The following is a 21,669-nucleotide window of genomic DNA, read 5'->3' as shown; positions in this document are numbered from 1 at the left end:
TCCCACCAGTAAGCAGTCCCTATTTATCTACTTGCACCCGAGGGTGCTTTCGAACTGCTAGGTTGGCAGGCGCTGGGACCAAGCAGCGGGAGCGCATCCCGCCGCAGGGATTCGAACCGCCAACCTTTCGATCGGCAAGTCCTAGGCGCTGAGGCTTTAACCCACAGCGTAGGTGAATAAAATTTCCCAAAAGGCAGAGATTCAGTTCTCTTTCCCCCGATTATAACTAGCAACAGCAGAATAAAACACACTGATTTATGCAAAGCTGTTCATGTATCTTTCTCTCCTGTCATTGCTCAGACGTGAAAGACGTATGGTGACAGAAAGTTAAGAAAGAGGATCCCATAAACTAGCATAGCTTGTTGGACCACATTGTGACTTCTGCATCCTCTCTCTTACGCAAGGTGGACAGAAGGCAGCCGCCACCCTAAACACAGAGGGCTACTCAAAATATTACTGTAGCAATGTAGATTGTATTTTTAATTTTAGCAGCAATGAGTAAAACAGGGATAGGAAACCTTTGGCTGTCAAGATGTTGTTGACCCTCAGTTTCCAGCATCCCTGCTCAGTGGCCATGCTGCTTGGGATGGATAGGAGCTGGAGGGCAACAGTTCCACCATAACTGTGCTAAAATATGCCTTTATTATGTCCATACATGAAGTACTTTTAAGTTCCTGATGGCCTGAAAGGAGGACAAAAATATCAGCTACTTTTAGGCTTAGGCACCCACGATCCCTTGAGATGTTCGTTCCTGCAGTGTCTTGCTACTTGAAATTTAGCCATCGCATGGAAAGAACCTGTGTGGCTCCTTTATCCTTAGGAACATTCTATTATCTCCGGAATAAACTGGAAATGGAGTGATATCTCATCTTTACAACTACCACTCTCCACACTCCTCACCCTGGACTGCTGCCCTTCTCATTTAGCATTACATTTATACAGATTATAAGGCACAGAATAAACGAGTAAAATAAATTATATTAATAACATAAAATGACTCAATTTTAAATGATGACAAGCTGTTATCCGCATCTACTTCTGATTTTTTATTTGCTTCTTTTTTATTAGCTTTGTTACATTTAGAGTGGGATCGTATCCAACTTAAAAGTCATACCCACTGAAATGCAGGAAGCAACGTAAGTCCGGTCCTGTTAATTTAAATGGGTCTACTCTTTACTCTTGAGTATGCTAGACGTTGGCTGTAGCCCAGAATCATTTCTCCCTTCTAAGTCACCTTGGGAGAGTTCTCGTTTTTGCATAAACACTTTAAAATGACCATTAATAAACAACAACGGGCTTGCCCCTTGCTGCTGTCTTACAGGCGGGCAAAACACTGAACTCCGGGCGGAAATAGAGGAGAGCGTGATTGAAGTCACTTCCGCCCTCACGAAGGCGGGTCTTTTTGTCGTCATTCTGCTCCGCGCCGGAAGTTGGGCGCTGCCCGGCTTGCTGGGCGCCGACTACTGTTGGGAGGAAATGACGCTACGCTGCCGGAAGTAGTGTCTCATAAGGTTGTGTACGAAGGTGTGTGGTTGTTTCTGGGTCGGGGTGGGCAGGTGGGTCTGCTTCTCTTTCCTAGGTAGGGCTTGGACACCTGGGTTCCCATTTCCCCCTTTTACCCATTTACCTGAGACTCCTGGGTTCTTTCCTTAGGCACAGCCCGTTTCCTCTATCGCTCTCCTGCGTTTGCTCCTTCAGTGCCATTTATTTATCTGTTTATTATATTCTATGGATACCTCGCATTTCCCCTGGTAGCCTACATGGCTCTTTTCATCCCCGTTTTATCTCCCTAACAGCCCTGTGAGGTAGGTCAGGTTGGCACAACGGCTGGCTTGGCTATGACCAGCCAACGGAATCCATGGCAGGGTGAGGATTTTAAAACGTGGCTCTTCCCAGTCCGACACTTTTAACTCGGCCTGCCCCTTCTGGTGCCTTTCAGGTGTTGTTGGACTCCAGCTCCCATCAGCCACTGTATGGCCAGTGGTCAGGGATTATGGGAGTTGTAGTTCAGCAACGTCTGGAGGAGCACCAGGTTGGGGAAGGCACCTTCTAACCACTGTGCGACACTACCTCTCAGCCTTTGCCTAATTTCCCCACCTCCTTTTTTTGCACCCCTAACCGAAGGAGGGAGGGGATTGCCCTTTGCGTACTCATTTAAAATGCTGTTGTAAAATAACTTTTCATTGATAAAGCTCCATCCAGGTGCTTTGCAAAGTATGAGAGGAGCGTTAACAATCTACGGATGGGCACATGAGACAAATGGGAGGGAAACAGTGACTGGGATAAATAGGGGAAGAAAATGAGGTTTTTGTAATTAGTCCAGACTTTGGCTGCAGTCCTAACCCTATTTATCTGGGAGTATGCCCCATGGAACTCAGTGCACCTTCTTGAATCGACATGGGTAGGATTGCATTATTATTATTACCAGTTACAATAAGACTTGGGCTAGAGAGAATGTAGCACTGACCTTCCAAGGGAAACTTTTAGCATAAATGATACTGTTACTAGCTTTGTCAGGGAAATGTAGAAGGCTTTGGAGTTCTGCAGAATGCTTCAGGGAGGAAGCATTTAGTGTAGCTGGAAAACTTGCTTAGTCCCCCACGCCCTTGCATCAGCACCTCAGTTTCAGGGGAATCCAGTAAATCACCCTAAACAAACCATCTTTACCACAACAATTAGAGAAAGATTATTCTAGGGCCTTAAAAAATTAGGATAATTGGACAAAGTATATTTTGTTCCTCAGGTGGTTGCTATTTACTCATGACATAAACTAATGAGAGAGCGTTCTGCAGTCCTGTGTTACTTTTGCACATTGTATTCTTATTGTCTTGATTTGTTTTATCCTACAGGGAATTGCAGCCTGTGTTTAGAGATGAAACTAGCCGTTTCTTTGTCTATGTGCATCTGTTGAGGTAGGCTGCTGCCTCTGAAAACTCCTCCTGCCCTAAAGCTGCTAGTCCCTAATATTTAACCGTATACTAGCACCTGCTGACTAACAGTTAATTTCCTGGAATTTTGGATCTTCATCCGACTGTCACCTGACCCGGCTTAGCTTCCTGCGGTATTGTGGTTTCAAGGCACCTGGGGAAATGGCGGACTGCTCGGCACTGCAGTTCGTCAGCCCTTATGCTTTTGAAGCCATGCAGAAAGTAGACGTCGTGCGCTTAGCGGCCCTGAGTGATCCAGAGCTCCGGTTGTTGCTGCCTTGCTTGGTGCGGATGGCCTTGTGTGCCCCGGCAGATCAGAGTCAGGGCTGGGCCCAGGACAAAAAGCTGATCCTTCGCTTGCTTTCTGGAGTGGAAGCTGTCAACTCCATCGTAGCCTTGCTGTCTGTGGACTTTCACGCTTTGGAACAGGATGCCAACAAGGAACAACAGCTTAGGTAACTAAAAGGAGCAAGCCTGGGATTGGGAACCTGAGGGGGCTTCCAGATATTGTGTGCACTCTGCCTCCCATCAACCCCAGCCAGCACAGCCCAATAATCAGAGATAATGGGAGTTGTAGCCCAGCAGTGTTTGGAGGGCCACAAGTTTCTAGCCCTGGGTGAGGCATTTCTGGAGGGGGATGTGCTCCTTCAGTCTACTTGAGCAGCTGTGTGTTCTGTCCTCTTGCTAGGCATAAGCTTGGAGGGGGTAGTGGCGAGAGCATCTTGGTGTCTCAGCTGCAACATGGCCTCACCCTGGAGTTTGAACACAGCGATTCTCCACGGCGCCTCCGTCTTGTGCTTAGTGAACTGCTGGCAATTATGAACAAGGTGAGTTTCTTCCCTCCCACTGCCTTAAGGAACTTCTTAATTTGTACAAGATTCTTCTTCTTTTTCTTTCCTTTTAAAAGAATTGATTGGCAGGTGCCCAGACTGATTTGAAGTACTTTGGCAGGGGTTTTCGCCTGTTGTTTTTTAACAGTGGCAATGACAGGATCCTCCCCCTGCTAGCACAAAAATACAAAATTCCAGCGTACCGCTGAAATGAATAAAGTTGGGGTGGGTAAAATAACCATCAGTGGATTTTTGCGTGAAGGGGTTGTGAGCTCAGTTCAGGTTTGGTGGTCTCACAAATTTCAAGTAGTGTGAGGTCCAAGAATGACAGAGGTCCAAGTAATGGTTTGACCAAACTGCGGGAGGAAGTGGAAGACAGGAGTGCCTGGCGTGCTCTGGTCCACGGGGTCACGAAGAGTCAGACACGACTAAACAACAAACAAAATGAGAGGTCCAATAATTTTTTTGGCAAACTGGGATTGGTTGTTGGTTTTATAAATAGGAGGGAATCTGGTAGAACGGTTCCAGCTACATATAAAACGGTGTGGTCTTTTTAAGGGTAAGCAGGATCAACTGAAGAAGCATTAGATAAACTGAAACATTTTTTTTATTTGTTAAAGAAAAACTTAATAAAAATTTATATATATATATAAAATAGATAAACTGAAACATGGATCTCATTACTGGAGTTTTTTTTGTTATAGTTTTTTTAAAAGAAGGAAAACAGTAGAAGAAAAAAATAGAACTATATGTATTATAGCAGGTCAAACAGAAGATTCTTTATTTATGTTTGTATAATTCATTGTGCTGTAAATAAATGCAAATATGAATTCTAAAGTGGGGGTTATTTACATTTATAATACAGTTGAGGATTTTTTAAAATGGTAGTTAGAATAAATTTCCTGGACTCAGAATTATTTAATATTCAGCCTATATCTTTTGCACCAGCCTTCAGTTGGTTGGTGGATTTTGGGCTACCAGTAAAACGAAGAAAGAAGATCCCGCAAGCCTGAACGTCTGCCCTCCCTGGGTGTTCTCAGGCCTCACAACTGGTGTGTGTTCTGTTTTAAAGAGCCTCTCTAAATACAACTTTTCTTTGCAGGTGGCTGAGGCCAACTGTGAGTTTTTTTTCAAGTCGTCGGAGCTGTTTGAGAGCCCTGTTTATTTGGAGGAAGCCGCTGATGTCCTCTGCATCCTCCAAGCTGGTGTGTGCTCTTTGAAGTCGTAACTGCTTCTTAAAAACCGATTGAGTCCAAATAAATGACTTGTTCCCAAGCTGTGTGAGGGGGCCACCTTGTGCTCCTTGGAGCAAAGGTGGGATATAAATATGATGATGATGGATGATGATGATATTATTATTATTATTATTATTATTATGGCACAGAAAGAAATTTCCTCTCCACTGGGAGGAAATCCACAATTGCTGCCAGTGAGAGGTTCCTTCTCTCCCGAAGTATTCACAAATGCTCTCCCGATTTGACTCTCAGGACTGAAAGTTGTCGGTGGGCGTTGCTAATATTTTAAAACTATTTCAATTCAGAACTCCCATCGCTCTTGCCTATTGTGGACGTGGCTGAAGCTTTGCTGCATGTGAAAAACGGCGCTTGGTTCCTCTGTCTCTTAGTAGCCAATGTTCCCGACAGCTTTAACGAAGGTAACCTACACAATTCATACCAAACTCATTCTCTGAATGCGGTTCCTTTTGTGTAGCCGAAACAGCACCACCCAAGCACAGGTGGGGAGGACTTGGCAGATTTGGGGGGACCCCAGGGGCATACGGGAAGCTCAAAAACCGCCCAACACAGACTCATTATGCTCAGTGGGCGTGGAAATGCTGATAGACTCAGGGTGAGGGGAGTGGGTCGAAACGGAGTGTTTTGCAAAAGGGTATGGTTGGCTGGAGCCCTGAGTAGGGGGAACACTGTGCACTACAACAGATTCACTTGTATACTGTAACTTACAGCTTTCTTTTACTTCAAATCACACAAAGACACAAACACTATCTATTACCAGTGCCAGCTACCTGGGGTAGAAGTTGTGGCCAGTTGCTGGCAGCTGCTGTTTTATAGATGGCAGTGGGGCACATAAATTGCCATTAGCAATTTGCAGCTTCCTCTTCCTTTACAAGCCATATTTCTGTTATTGACTTTCTCCACTGTGTGTCTTCCGGAAGTTTTCTGGACTACAGCTCAGATCAGCCCCAGCCAGCACAACTGTACTAAATCCAGACATTCGCATACGCCTTTGGTACCCGACACTCCTGAGTGCCGGGTTTGTGCATAAAATAAAATTAGACCGAATGGCAAAGGAGCAATTTGGCTTCTAAACACATTTAGCTTAGGTGAGATTCCCCCCCCCCCCCCGAAGAGAAATTTGCCAAGTCTTGGAATAACCAATAGCCGCTAGGAAATTTTGACGTGGTGTCGTAATGTTTTAAAATAGACAGGGTTTTGCAAAGGAGAAGCAATTTATGTCCAATGTTGAGGGGTTGTCAGATGGCAGAGGTGGTTGCTCATGAGTAACCAGGCAGGACTCCGACCTGTCTTTTACAGGCTTTATTAGGTTAAGTGCAAAAACTATTTACAGTGCAGAAACCCAAAGTTCATGTCTGCCTCAATCGCTAGCAGAATCCGGGAGTGCTTGTTTCCGGGACATCCCCCAACACAAAAGTCTTGTTACGCTCAGCCTTTTCCTTTGCGCTTTAGACCTCTGCACAGGGTGGGCAACGGAAGGGGCATGCTTCCCTCCTGGCCGGCTTGGCCAGGAGTGGTGCTGAGGCTCCCCCCAGCATCCTCTGGTCCTTTCCTGTCTTCCCCACTGGAGGTGGGGCATTCCTCATCACCAAAAGAGGAACTGCTTCGCAAGATTTTCGGAGGCTCCCTGTAACACAACTGCCCCTCTGTTTCCTGCCCCTGTTCGATGGCAGTTCCCTGACAGGGGTCATAACCAATCACACACAGTAACCCCCCTCTCCCTTTGGCTGGTTTCAGTGTGCAGGGGTTTGATCAAGAACGGCGAGCGGCAGGACGAGGAAAGCTTTGGAGGCCGCCGCAGGACAGAGGCTCTCCGCCAACTCTGCAAGATGAACCCTGCCCAGGCACTGAGAGTCCGAGGCATGGTGGTAAGTCTTTGCAGAAGAGTTGCGTGGGCCGACTGAAAGTGAGCTTTGGGTTGCTGGTGGGGTGTTCGTAATGGCTGGGAGACCTGCAGGCTGTTCAGGAAGGAGCAGGGCTTGGAGGGAGGGAGATCCAGTGACTTTCTTGGATGCAAGTAGTGGCTCAGTGCTGTATTTTTAACAGGCAAAACGACATCAACGCCGTGCTACAACTACTATCGTCAGCTGTCTAAGCAAAGGACCTGCGCATTGCGACCTGCTGATTCCTAGATATGATATTTGGGTGGGTCAAGGGGTCTTAAGAGGGCTTCCAGGACTGCTCCTCATCCAGGGCAAGGCAGCCACAATTGCCACAGACATCCGCTGCAACTTGAAGAATTTGTGCTTGAGCTTTGTTTTTCCCATACTTCCTCTCCTTTCCGTTCCCTCGCTCATCGTGTCTTTTTTATTATGTGCAGGGATTGCCAGAGAACCAATTTTTATAAGTTGCTCTGAGAACCTTTTTTGCTTAAACTAGGACAGGGTATAAATGCTGTAGATAAAAAATGTCATTGGTTCCTGTCCCTTTTGTGTCTACACGTCTGCTTGGGGGAATCGCCTTCCAAATTAAATATTTTTTATTACATTCATTTACTGCCCTTTGTCTGAGGATCACAAGGAGGTTTGCAAGTATAAAAACACAAAAGACACATAGCCTGATCACGAGAAAGACAATACCATCCTGCGCCCAGATGTAAAAGGCCGAATAAACACCTGAGCATGTGTGGCTTTTTCCACTTTCTGTTTCCTTTTGGGTCAGGTGGAAGAGTGCCACTTACCTGGACTTGGTGTTGGTTTAACTCTGGACCACACCAAAAACGAGTCTTCGGAGGACAGTGTCAGTGATCTCGTCTGCTTTGTCAGTGGTTTGTTGCTGGGGACCAACGCTAAAGTCCGGACTTGGTTTGGGACTTTTATCCGGAATGGGCAGCAGGTGAGTGTTGCTGACATTTCCGTTCCTTGGGGTCCTGGTGCTTTAATTAGCTATGTCTGTGAGAACGTCTGTGAATTCTGAAGGTTCTCATGCTGCTTTGGAAAAGTGGAATTTTATGGATTTGGCTCGAAATGCAAACCGAATTGGAATTTCTGCTCCATCCCTGATTCTGACTCACATGGGAACCTAAAGCCTTGCTGTTCTCCCAAAGAGAGAGCACTGTATGGTGTAATAGGTAGAGTGTTGGACCTGGGAGACCAGGGTTCGAATCCCCACCCAGCAACCTCACGGGGTTGTTGTGAGGATAAAATGCGGAAGGGAGGATAATATGCACTACCTTGAGCTCTTTGAAGGAAAAAGTAGTAAATAAAAGTAAGAAATAAAAAGTTATATATAACTTTTATATATGTAAAAGTTTTTGTGTGTGTGAGAGAGAGAGAGAACTGTTGTGTTTTATATGAATTTGTCAATATTTTATAGGTAGTATATAAATCTAAGAATTAAAAAGAACTGTACAGTATGTGTGTGTGTATGAATTTGACAATGTTTCATTGAAATTTGTTAATGGTATAATGTATTTATGTTTTTAAATGCAAGTCCCTTGAATGGTAACAAATAGCTAGCAAGTCTAGCAATAGCAATAATATCTGTTTTGAAAACAGAGCTTTACAGCACTTTTGAGCTTTTTAAAAGGACCCCTGACAATTCAGTTGCGAATGATTCTGGGGTTGCAGCGCTCATCTCTCTTTAAAGGCCGAGGGAGCCAGCGTTTGTCCGCTTCCACAGACAGTTTTTCAGAGTCATGTGGCCAGCATGACTAAGCTGCTTCTGGCGAACCAGAGCAGTGCATGGAAATGCCATTTACCTTTCTGCCGGAGCGATACCTATTTATCTACTTGCACTTTGACGTGCTTTTGAACTGCTAGGTTGGCAGGAGCAGGGACCGAGCAACGGGAGCCTACCCTGTTGCGGGGATTCGAACCGCCGACCTTCTGATCGGCAAGCCCTAGGCTCTGTGGTTTAGACCACAGCACCACCCGTGTGGTGCTTTTTGAGCTTTTAAGGGAAGCTAAAGCGGGGTGGGGAATGAGTGTGAATAGGAAGCTGTTAAGGCCCTTTCAAAGGATTGTGCTGTTTTTGCTGGGATTGCCGCCTCGTGACGTTTCCTCCTTTCTCCTGCGCAGAGGAAGAGGGAGACGGTCAGCTCGGTGCTCTGGCAGATGCGTCGTCAGCTGCTCCTGGAGCTGATGGGGATCCTGCCCACTGTCCGCAGCATGCATGTGCCGGAGGAAGCGGAGGCGGACATGGAGCCCAATGTCTCTGTGTACTCGGGGCTGAAGGAGGAGCACGTGGTCAAAGCCAGCGCCCTCCTGCGTCTCTACTGCGCTCTGATGGGCATCGCAGGGCTGAAGTAAGCACCTTGGGCGTTCTTTTGTCGGCTTGTATGTACAGAAGCACACACAAGAAAATGGTACTCGTCAAGGATGATAATTCACCAAGACATTCAGGTGGCATGATAATAGTAATAATAATAATATAATTTATTATTTATACCCTGCCCATCTGGCTGGGCTTCCCCAGCCACTCTGGGCGACTTCCAACCAAATATTAAAATACAATAATACATCAAACATTAAAAGCTTCCCTAAACAGGGCTGCCTTCAGATGTCTTCTAAAAGTTTGGTAGTTGTTCTCTTTGACATCTGGTGGGAGGGCGTTCCACAGGGCATGTGCCACTACCAAGAAGACCCTCTGCCTGCTTCCCTGTAACTTGGCTTCTCGCAATGAGGGAACCGCCAGAAGGCCCTCAGAGCTGGATCTCAGTGTCCGGGCTGAATTATGTGGGTGGAGACACTCCTTCAGGTATACTGGACTGAGGCCATTGAGGTCTTTAAAGGTCAGCACCAACACTTTGAATTGTGCTCGGAAACGTACTGGGAGCCAATGTCTTTCAAGACCGGTGTTATGTGGTCTCGGCGGCTGCTCCCAGTCACCAGTCTAGCTGCCGCATTCTGGATTAGTTGTAGTTTCCAGGTCACCTTCAGAGGTAGCCCCACGTAGAGCACATTGCAGTAGTCCAAGCGGGAGATAACCAGAGCATGCACTACTCTGGGGAGACAGTCCGCGGGCAGATAGGGTCTCAGCCAGCGTATCAGGTGGAGCTGGTAAACAGCTGCCCTGGACACAGAATTGACCTGTGCCTCCATGGACAGCTGTGAGTGCAAAATGACTCCCAGGCTGCGCACCTGGTCCTTCAGGGGCACGGTTACCCCATTCAGGACCAGGGAATCCTCCACACCTGCCTGCCTCCTGTCCCCCAAAAACAGTACATAACAGTTGCAATCATTACTAAAGTACCCGGAATGAGGGCAATGCAGTTCCTCCTGAATCACCCTTGTTATTTGCAGATTTGGGCCCCGTTTGCCTTACAGTTTGGGGCTGACCCATCCACAACACACATTTAAAACTCTTTATCATACCACTTTAAACACTAATGGCATCCCCCAAAGAATTCTGGGACCTGTAGTCTGTTAAAGTTCCTGAGAGTTGTTAGGAGACCCCTGTTCCCCTCACTGGCCTACAAGTTCCAGAGTTCCCTGGGATGAGGGATTGATTGTTAAACCTCTCTGGGAATTATAGCTCTCTGAAGGGATCAAGGAGGCAGAGCATAGCCATCAGTGGCCTTTTCCTCTGCGGATATGCCCAATTCCTCTCTTAAAGCCATTCAAGTTGGTGACCGGTGCTCTTCCTCTTGTGGGAGGGAGTTCCACAGTTGCAACGAATCGCTGAGTGACAGAAATTTGTTTTGTTCCTCCTGAATCTTCCAAGAAAAGAACCTTTGGCAGGCTGATAACTTTTATTGAGGGCTTGTGACTCACATAAATATTTGTGCCTGCCCCACAACCCCCTGCATCTCTGAGGAAAATGCTTTCTTGTCCTGACGAGACGGCGGGGCTCTCTCTTTTGTCTTGGTGGTGTCCAGGCCGACGGACGAGGAGGCTGAGCAGCTGCTCCAGCTCATGACCAGCCGCCCCCCGGCCACTCCAGCCGGCGTCCGCTTTGTCTCGCTCTCCTTCTGCATGCTGCTGGCCTTCTCCACGCTTGTCAGGTACCCTTTCGATGGCAGGCGGAGGAACCCTTTTGTCACAGGGTGGGGGGGGGGAGAGAAAATGTGGGGGGACAACATTGGCCAAGCATTGTTTTGAAGCTCTCCCGTTCCCACCTGCAGAGGACTTTAGACCATAGGTAGGCAAACTAAGGCCCGGGGGCCGGATCTGGCCCAATCGCCTTCTAAATCCGGCAGACTGTCTGGGAATCAGTGTATTTTTACATGAGTAGAATGTGTGCTTTTATTTAAAACACATCTCTGGATTATTTGTGGGGCACAGGAATTCATTCATTATTATTTTTTCAAAATATAGTCTCCCCCCCCCCCCAAGGTCTGAGGGACAGTAGACCGGCCCCCTGCTGAAAAAGTCTGCTGACCCCTGTTAGACGTCCTGCCTTGCAGAAGCCTTTAGGACTTGTTGACCCTTTAATAATGTCCAGCATTTTCCCAGGGGTGGAAGTTTGGATGGAAGAAGGCAGTTGGTTTTATTGCAGAGTTATTGCCGTGTGCAGGATTGTGGGTGATGGGGTGAAGCTGCAGGTATTCCCTTATGTCACAGAGGGGCAAGGTAGTAGTAGTAGTAGTAGTAGTAGTAGTAGTAGTAGTAGTAATATTTATACCCTGCCCATCTGGCTGGGTTTCCCCAGCCACTCTGGGTGGCTACCAACAGAATATTTATAATAATAATAAAGGAGGCAAGGAGAAGAGTCCCTTCCATTGGCTGAGCTTCCCTGGTGTCAGAGAGGCAGGGCCTATACTGTTCTAGATTCCTCTGCTGTCTGAAGCTAGGCAGATGATAGTGCTTTTGGGGTGATTGGTTGTAGTGCCTCGCTATGAAACGCCTTCCCTGCATCAGTCAGTCAACCATCACCTACCCTTTTTAATATTTGGGATCAAGTGGGGGAGGGGAAGTCACTGCCCTTCTAGTTTCCTAGCTAGGTTTTTATTGTATTATTATAATTAATACCCCACCCCATCTGACTGGGTTCCCCCAGCTGCTCTGCGTGGCTTCTAAGACGTATTAAAACATAATAAAACGTCAGACATTAAAAACTTCCCAATACCAGGACCGGCTTCAGATGTCTTCTGAAAGTTGTGTAGTTCTTTATCTCCTGGACACCTGATGGGATGGCCTGGCTCGGTATAATAACATAAAACAATGGGGACTAGTTGACTCTTTCATCTGCATCTATAACGGGAGCATCTTCTTTTATGTAGCACTCCTGAACAGGAGCAGCTGATGGTGATGTGGCTGAGCTGGATGATCAAAGAAGAAGCCTATTTTGAAAGGTGAGGAGAGAGCGGGCCTTTTTCTGCTTTCCCTGGGAAAAATTATGCAGCCACTGAAGTGTTTTCAAAATAATAATAATGATGATGATGATGATGATGATGATGATGTCCTCGTTGTCAACTCTTCTCCTCCTCCTCCCGTCTCCTGTTCCAACAGCACTTCTGGGGTATCAGCATCCTTTGGCGAGATGCTGCTCTTGGTTGCCATGTATTTCCATAGCAACCAGCTCAGCGCTATCATCGACTTGGTCTGCTCTACTCTGGGGATGAAGGTAAGCACTCCTGCCTTGTGCAGTGGCGTCCTTCTTTGCTTTCTCCTCCTGCAGAAGGCTGGACGTAATGGGCCGTTGGCCTGATCCAGCAAGCTTTTCTATGTTCTTACACATGTAACCCTTTTGTTTCAGATTGTTATTAAGCCGAGTTCTCTGAGCCGCATGAAGACCATCTTCACGCAGGAGATTTTCACGGAACAGGTGACCCAGCCCATTCCATGCTCAGTCTGTGTGGCTCTGTTGCAAAACGCCTTTGAAAAGTTGCCCTGCTGTTTTTCTGTCTATTCAGACCTCTCCTTCCTTTCCTTTACTCCCACTCTACCCCGGCTCTTCCAGCTATTTTCCCTTCTCATCCTACCCCTCCCTCCTCTCTTGTTTCTTCCTCTTTACTTCTGGGGAAGTAAATGACAGGGCTGCATTGCAGCAGCAGCAGCAGCAGCAACAACAACAATAATTGTATTATATATCCCCCGCCCATCTGGCTGGGTTTCCCCAGCCACTCTGGGCAGCTTACAGCTCATAATTTTTTAAAAGACATTAGACATTAAACTTCCCTAAACAGGGCTGCCTTCAGATGTCTTCTAAAAGTCAGGTAGTTGTTTATTTCCTTGACATCTGATGGGAGGGTGTTCCACAGGGCGGGTGCCACTACCGAGAAGGCCCTCTGCCTGGTTCCCTGTAACCTCACATCTCGCAGGGAGGGAACCGCCGGAAGGCCCTCGGCGCTGGACCTCAGTATACCTGAAGGGGGGAAGAGACGCTCCTTCAGGTATACTGGGCTGAGGCCATTGCAACATCTTTTGAGCAGTCCAGGATGATAAATCCAGTTCGGGAATGTGGTGTGGGCAGGTGAGCAAAATCTCACTGGGTCAATAATGAAATTGAAGGTTTTTTTCTGACTGAATTTATTTTATTTCATAACATTTATGAAATGAATGCTTGATTGTAAAAACAAAAAAACACCAGCCCCTTCAAAGTGGTTTACAGAAGAATAAAATGGTGAAATGATCAGCAGAAACACTTTTAAACATTCAAAAAACAAGTAAAATCAACAATAAGCTAAAAACCTGATTAAAACTCATGTCAACATTTCACCTGTCTCGATGGGCTTTCCTGACGTCAATAGGCAGGGAGTTTCAAAGTGCAGGTGCTTCCATGAGTATTATGGGGCAGCTGTAACAGGGCCAGTTCTGCACATTGAAGCGGCTGAGGGGGAAGGAGATCTCACTAGTCCCAACTTGCTGAGTTCTGCTCCGAGTAGGCCAACTGAAAACCATGAACCTAAATTGATTTCCTGGTGCTCCTAGATACAGTTGAATGGCGCTCTGCTCCATGTGTTCTTCCTTCCCTGTTGGCGCTGTTCTGCTGTTCCGTTTCTGAAAGGTTAATGAAGTCAAGGCCTCTCTCCGTCCCAGGTGGTCACAGCTCACGCAGTCCGTGTGGCCGTCACGGGAAACCTCAGCGCCAACATCACCGGATTCCTGCCCATCCACTGCATCTACCAGCTTCTCCGGAGCCGCTCTTTCACTAAGCACAAAGTCTCCATCAAGGTGGGTGACTGCGTCTGCGGGACCAAACTCTCTTGCATCCGGAAGGGACAAAGGGGCTTGCAGAGCCCTCGCTTTCCTCCTGCAGAAGGTCCCAGGTTCAATCCCCGGAAAAAATCTCCCCTGTCTGGAATCCTGGAGAGCTGCTGCCAGTCAGTGTAGACAGCACTGAGTTAGAGGGACCAAGGTGTCTGACTTGCTATAAGGCAGCTTCCTATGTTCCTGTTTAAACCAGTCCTCAATTCAGAACCCTTAAGACTGGGATATTGCTTTATTTTTCAAGGCAGTAGGACTCAGAAAAAGCCCTTTCTGAAAACCCCAGAGAGCCACTTGTTAAGAGCAGACAGTGCTGAGCTCTGATGAACCTAATAACCTGACACGGTTTAATAGTAATAATAATAATTAATCATTTATACTCTGCCCATCTGGCTGGGTTTCCCCTGCCACTCCGTGTGGCTTTCAACAGAATAATAAAAACACAAACATCAAACATTAAAAACTTCCCTAAACAGGGTTGCCTTCAGATGTCTTCTAAAAGTCAGATAGTTGTTTATTTCCTTGACATCTGGTGGGAGGGTGTTCCACAGGGTGGGTGCCACCACCGAGAAGGCCCTCTGCCTGGTTCCCTGTAACTTTGCTTCTCGCAGTGAGGGAACTGCCAGAAGGCCCTCAGAGCTGGACCTCGGTGTCCGGGCTGGATGATGGGGGTGGAGGCACTCCTTCAAGTATACTGGGCCGAGGCCATTTAGGGCTTTAAAGGCCAGCACCAACACTTTGAATTGTGCCCGGAAACGTATTGGGAGCCAATGTAGGTCTTTCAGGACCTGTGTTATATGGTCTCGGCAGCCTGTAGCTCAAAATGTAGAGCATTCTTTTTTATTACTTACTGCAATTATTTTTATACCTCGCCTTTCAGGATATAAATCCTACCAAGGTGCCACATTGAATGGCATATTTTAAAAACACAACACAATTTTTAACCTAGCACAGACACATTATAATGTGTCCCACGTAACCATTGATGGTAGATCACCCAGTGGTGAGGAGGTAGTCCAACTGGAGCAGGCCCTGAGGTGGTCTTCACCTGCCTTCCTCTGTCTGCATACTTTGCATGCAGAAGGTCCTGGGTTCAAATTCCTGGCTTCACCAGACATGGCTGGGGAAGGCTCTTGAGCAGACTTCTGGAGTTCTGCTGGCAGTTAGAGGGAACTGTGGGGGACAAATGACCTCAGGTGAGATAAAGCAGAGCTGAATGGTTGAGCACACAATTTGTACGCCAAAAGTTGTGGGTTCGAACCCCAGAATCTCTAGTTCAGAGACCTTGGGGGTTGCAGGGCAAACTAGCTATTCATTAAGTATGAAAGGAGTTGGGTTCATTTTCCTCTTTACTTAGCCAAGACTTGAAATACTAAGTTTACTCTCCTTTTTTGGTTTTTTGAAGGACTGGATTTATAGGCAGCTGTGTGAAACCACCACTCCGCTCCACCCTCAGTTACTCCCCCTGATCGATGTCTACATCAACTCTGTCCTCACACCGGCATCAAAATCCAACCCGGAAGCCACAAATCAGCCAATCACAGAGCAGGAGATCTTGAATGTTTTTGAAGGACTAATGGGGGTATAGCTAATTTCTCTCTCTCTCTCTCTCTCTCTCTCTCTCTCTCTCTCTGTGTGTGTGTGTGTGTGTGTGTGTGTGTGTGTGATGTTGTATCTGGCTTTATAATTTCACTTTATTTGTTCTACGGACTGTAAACATCAAATACAGTTTAGGGTTCTCAGAAATAACCATGGAGGAGCAGGTGGGGTGGGGGAACACAGTTCCTTTTAAAAATAGTATAGCAAATTGGAAATAGTTTTTAAAATGATAATTTTGACTTAGAATGCTTCTTAAATTATTAAATGAGGAGGCAGAGAAGCACCTACACCACCTTGAGCTCCTTGGAAGAAAGGCAGGGCAAAAAAGGCAAGAAATAAAATAACGATAACAACAATATCCTTCTCTCTAACAGTTCTGACCCCCGTTTAGTAACAATTCTGATGGCTTATATTTTTCTGTGACCTTAAGTCTGGAGTCTGCCATTAAAACTGAGATGCTGAATTCATTTGCATTCCCCAAGTGCAGAGAAAAAAATCTGAGATCCTCCGTCCCTATAAAGTGGGCCGTGTAGAAGAGAATGGGTTGTCGTGCCGACCGAGCCGTTTTCGGCACTCGCCAAGGCAGCCTGGTGAATCCGCCTTCCGTAGCAGCTGATGGCAAAACGAAGAACGTGCCCTCCTGTATCTAGGATTATTTATGGTGCTGAATTCCTAGCAGGCTAATACTCGCTCCTCAGTTGTAGGCCCAAGCCACAGTACTAAGCAAACTCAGGGGTCTGGCTTTAAGTTTAATGCAAGGCTGGGGTGGGACCTTTGGCCCTGCAGATATTGCTGGGCCTCCCAGCTCCCATCCCCATCCCACCAGCATGGCCAGTGGTGGCCTGGGATGATGGGAGTTGTAGTCCAGCAAGACATCACCCTGTGCTCTCCTATATGAATGCGCCTTGTGTCTTCTGTGCCTTTTTCATACGTAGGGAGAGAACGCTCGCCTGAATCAGCGTTACGGAATCACAGCCCAACTTCTCGTCCTGTATTACATTCTGTCTTACGAAGAGGCAATCCTAGCCAGCTCCAAGACCCTGGGTACGTGTTGGGATGTAATGTTTGCAGGACAGCGTGAGTTTTCAGCAGGCTCTAAGTAGCTGAGAATATATGAGCAAATGTCTCCAGTCGGATCGTTTCATAACTTAGGTTGTTTCCTTTTTTATTTTAGAATAGTTCAGTTGTTTTTATTTATTTTTATTTTGTACTTTGTGTTTTTATATTTTTACCTGTGAACTGTCCTGATACCTGCAGGTATAGGTGACATATAAATTCTAATAATAGTAATAATAAAATGAAATGAAATAGAATAAAATAAAAGTAAAAAGAGAATAAAGAGGGGAAGAGTGGAAGGTATATCACTATATATTCAAACAATTGCACCTCCATATAACTTGGGTTGTTTCAAAACCCTAAAATGTATTTTATATAATTGACTTTTTATTTCTATTCTTTGTATATCCTATTGTTGTTTTATTGCTATGGCCAAGGCCTGACACAAATAAAGATTCATTCATTCATTCATTTCTTAACCTAACCATACATGGCCCTCTGGTTCGTTAGCTCCTTCATGCAGGGGCAGAGAACCTATGGCCCTCTAGATGTGGCTGTCCTGGCTCCCACCCAACACTCACATGAAGATTTGAAGTAGGAAAGAGATCTTCATTCAGGCAGGCCCAGCAGCAGACACACAGGGCTCAGGAGTTTGGGAGCAAGGCAAGCAGTTCTGAGCCGGACAGAAGCAACAAAGAAGCCCCAGTCAGCCACTGCGGTGCACCCACCACCAAGGTTTTAAAGACAAGGTGTTGGGCATTCAATTTCAAGACCCTCTCGCCTTTTGGGGATGTCAGGATTATAAGCGTACACTCCGTCTGGGCTGGTGGGCCTGCTCCCATCTGCAAATGTGGCACCTGATTCTAGGCAGCAGGCTTTCACCCTCCTGTTCAGCTTCCCCCAGTCTGGCTTCCTGCTTCCCCTTCCAAAGCATAAGGGAGAGGTCGCTCTGCTCCATCCCATGTCCAATTCCCAGAATTCCCTAGGAAGAGATGGATTGTTAAAGCACTCTGGGAATTGTCGCTCTCAGTGGGGAGTGGAGAGTTATAGCAATTCCCAGAATCCTTAAAAGTCATTTATTTACTTAATACTCCCCCCACCCCAATCTTTTCTCCAAAGAACTCAAGGTACAGTTCCCAGGATTTTTTAGCTGTTTCATGTGGTATGACACCGTTTTAAATCTGAAGCTTGCTTTTAACTTTTTTTTGCTTTTGTTTGTAACCCTTGTAATGCTTTTATTGGTATGGTTTTTGTCTTTTTAATGTTGCAAACCGCTTTGATATTTTTTTCTGATTTAACTGTATATAATTACTTTCATAAATGAAGTAAAGTAAATAAAGTAAATAAAGTAAAGTAAAGTAAAGTATCAGGGCAGATAAAGTGGCTAGAATCCTGAATAGCTGTAATATTTTGTCTTGAATGATTGCCATTTGATCAGCTGTAGTTCTTGACTGACCGGCAGGCGACTTTCCTTGTCTCTTTCACAGCTGCCATGCAGAGGAAACCCAAGTCTTACTCCCCGGCGTTGATGGACCAGATCCCGATCAAGTATCTCATCCGGCAGGCCCAAGGGCTGCAGCAAGAGTTGGGAGGTTTGTCTGTCTTGAAAGTTTGTGGAGGTTGTGTGCGCAGGAGAAACAAGCCTCTGTTTGGGATCTAAATAATAATGATAAAGCTCATAAAGACGCTGAAATGAAGAGAGTCTGAAAATGGCTAATGTCATTAGCAATAAAATATGACACCAATGAAACTGCATATTGTGGAATGCAACAGGTATTATTTGTCCTGTTGAGTATGCTGGATAAATTTGTCCATCACAGCAGTCCATCACAGAAGTCTCTCAGGGTTTCTTTTGCCCTCTAGCCGCACAAAGTTTTTTTGAAAGTGCCATCTCCCAGATTAGGTTTTGCCATTTTTGTACTTTTATTTAATGTTATTTAATGTTATTATTTTATTGTATTGTATTGAAATAATTTTTCTTTGATATTTCCAATACAAAGTTATAAAAATCCAAATATATAACCGTATACTGTACAGAAATTTCTCTGAATCTCAGGACTTCCCCACCCCTTCCATGGAGTCCCATTTTAAACATTTAAAACTGCATCTTCTTCCAAACTCTTAACTTTTATATTAATCCATATTGTTCATGGTAATTGTTACACTATAAGCGAAATCAGAATCCTGCCAATATTTCCATCTGCTTACAGTGGTCTCTTAGATACGTTATAAATTTTCCCCATTCTTTCATCAAGCTTTTATCCTCTTGGTTCCTGAGTTTTCCAGTCAGCTTTGCCATTTTGGCATAGTCCATCTGAGTTTGCAATTCCCCATTTTTGTACATTTAAACCAAGCATAGGCAAACTCGGCCCTCCAGAAGTTTTGGGACTACAACTCCCATCATCCCTAGTAAACAGGACCAGTGGTCAGGGATGATGGGAACTGTAGTCTCAAAACATCTGGAAGGTTGAGTTTGCCTATGCCTGATTTAAACCCTTTGCTTCTTTCCCATTTCTGGCTATTGATATTCTCACTGCCATTAATAAATAACCAATGAAATGTTTAAATAAGTTGTCACACTTGTCATTTTTCTTTTCCGCCCTCAACCTTAAAACATTCTGTCTCTCTCCTCTCTTGAAGGCTTACATTCGGCCCTCCTCCGGCTCCTGGCGACCAACTATCCCCACCTTTCCATCGTGGATGACTGGATTTGTGAGGAGCACATCACAGGGACGGATGCTTTGTTGCGCAGGATGCTGTTGACGGACGCGGCCAAGAAACACTCCCCCAAGCAGCTTCAAGAGGGTAAGGTGCCTCCCCCTATGAAACTGCATTTGGTCAGTGTTCTGTGGGGTTTTCTGGACCCCCACAATCCTCTCTACCCAGCACAGCCCCGTTGTCTGACAGTCAGATTTTATATATTTTGGAGCCAGTGGCCATTAAAATATGAAATCACTAAAACCAAACAGGACCACCCCAAGAGTAAGTCAAAAACAGGTACATTTTTTCAGAACTGCAAAGGATTCAGTTGTTAAGCTGTTTGTTTGCAGAAACTTTTTACTTGGTACACCATCTTCGTTTATTGTTAACGAAGCCCAGAGCGGCTGACAAAGATCAGCAGCCAGCTAGTCCCCAAAAAGACCTGACCCAAAAGGAAAAAGGGAGGAGGGAGAAGGGAGAAGGGAAAAAATGCAAGCTTAGGCACCATTTATTAAACATTACAGTTCTTATTGGAACCAGCTAGATTGGAAAAGGTTCATGCAGCTCAATATATTTTATCTCGGTAGAGTATGAGACTCTCAGGGTTGTGGGTCAAACCCCACGTTGGGCGAAAGGATCATTGCAGGGGGTTGGACTAGATCAGGGGTCAGCAACCTTTTTCAGCAGGGGGCCGGTCCACCGTCCCTCAGACCATGTGGGGGCCCGGACTGTGTTTTGGAAAAGAAAATGAACAAATTCCTATACCCAACAATTAACCCAGAGATGCATTTTAAATAGAAGGACACATTCTACTCATGTAAAAACACGCTGATTCCCGGACCATCCGTGGGCCGGATTTAGAAGGCAATTGGGCTGGATCCGGCCCCCGGCTCTTAGGTTGCCTACCGCTGCTCTAAACATGAGAAACAGTACAATGGTGGTACCTGCCTAATATCAATAGGCAGGGAGTTCTGCACTAACGGGTTGCCACACTAAGAGGTTGATTCCTCACAAATGCAGAACATTATACAGTGCTTGAAGAAATGCCAGTTCAGCAGACTGACGGGGCTGAGTGATCACGTGTGGGGTAAGGCTATTCTTCAAGCAAAGTGGTCAAAGGCAGTGGTGGTGAACCTTTTAGAGACCGAGTGCCCAAACTGCAACCCCAAACCCGCCTATTTATCGCAAAGTGCCAACATGGCAATTTACGCCATCGTGTATAAGACGCAGGTGGCGCTGTGGGTTAAACCACAAAGCCTAGGATTTGCCGATCAGAAGGTCGGCGGTTCGAATCCCTGCTACGGGGTGAGCTCCCGTTGCTCGGTCCCTGCTCCTGCAAACCTAGCTGTTCAAAAGCACGTCAAAGTGCAAGTAGATAAATAGGTACCGCTCTGGCGGGGAAGGTAAACGGCATTTCCATGCGCTGCTCTGGTTCGCCAAAAGCAGCTTAGTCATGCTGGCCACATGACCCGGAAGCTGTACGCCGGCTCCCTCGGCCAGTAAAGCGAGATGAGTGCCACAACCCCAGAGTCGGCCCCGACTGGACTAATGGTCAGGGGTCCCTTTACCCTTTACCTTTTTATTTTGGGGGACTCTGCGATTCTGTGTTTTAAATTCTGAATTTTAAATTGTTGCAATCTACTGGGACTTGCTGATGAAGGGCAGGTACTAAATTTGATGATGATGATGATGATAGGTGAAACTTAATTTCGTTCAGCATTTTCAGCGCTGCAAGCAAATCACACGCAAGTGCTGCAGATTCTGGAGCATTTGACGCTCCTCTCGGCTGGAGAGCTGATCCCTTACGCGGAGGCACTGACGTCCAACATGAACCAGCTGCTCTACCCGGGAATCCCTCGGCGAATCCTTCAGACCGTCAACAGGCTTTGGATGGCCTTGAACACTGTCATGCCTCGGAGGTAGGAGGAGGCCCTGGTCCTGCTCTTGGGGGCCACTCTAGTCTCATCTTGCATGTCTCCGTGTGCAGCTCCCTCATGTGGTGAGCCACCAAAACTGCAAGTAGTGGTGACCTCAGTGAAATGTCTTCTAGCCCTTGGCTGATTCAGCCCACCCAGTCCATTGGGTCCTTTTGGAAAGGAAGTATTCAGGGCTTCCTGTTGCAGATTATCCTTGCTTGGCCCACAAGGCCTTCCCGATCTCCGGTGTGTTTCTCTATTCTTGATTATGCTCTGATCTTAACTTTGGACTTGCTCCT

The 21,669-nt window shown here is 46.3% G+C and overlaps 1 protein-coding gene across 5 annotated transcripts in view; it reads left to right on the top strand.

Annotated features, from left to right (window-relative positions):
* The first annotated feature begins 1,408 nt into the window (after window positions 1–1,408).
* The window catches only part of INTS2 (integrator complex subunit 2), a 31,188-nt gene continuing 10,927 nt past the window's right edge, over window positions 1,409–21,669 (top strand). For 2 of the 5 annotated variants that reach the window (XR_014558460.1, XM_083715023.1), the window contains exons 1-18: window positions 1,409–1,524; window positions 2,850–3,382; window positions 3,616–3,754; window positions 4,860–4,962; window positions 5,298–5,411; window positions 6,748–6,878; window positions 7,672–7,845; window positions 9,030–9,256; window positions 10,829–10,954; window positions 12,173–12,244; window positions 12,402–12,516; window positions 12,649–12,717; window positions 13,932–14,066; window positions 15,505–15,681; window positions 16,634–16,742; window positions 18,242–18,346; window positions 19,395–19,559; window positions 21,172–21,373. Coding sequence is in view for 4 of the 5 variants with exons in the window: in XM_083715023.1 (XP_083571149.1) it covers window positions 3,090–3,382; window positions 3,616–3,754; window positions 4,860–4,962; window positions 5,298–5,411; window positions 6,748–6,878; window positions 7,672–7,845; window positions 9,030–9,256; window positions 10,829–10,954; window positions 12,173–12,244; window positions 12,402–12,516; window positions 12,649–12,717; window positions 13,932–14,066; window positions 15,505–15,681; window positions 16,634–16,742; window positions 18,242–18,346; window positions 19,395–19,559; window positions 21,172–21,373 (2,456 nt within the window). In the remaining variant the exon portion in view is untranslated. The other 3 variants (XM_083715026.1, XM_083715024.1, XM_083715025.1) reach the window with 3 other exon arrangements.

Source organism: Podarcis gaigeae (genome assembly GCF_964106915.1).
Source record: "Podarcis gaigeae genome assembly, chromosome: 15".
Classification (NCBI taxonomy): Eukaryota; Metazoa; Chordata; class Lepidosauria; order Squamata; family Lacertidae; genus Podarcis; species Podarcis gaigeae.
This window is presented reverse-complemented; position numbering and strand designations above follow the sequence as displayed.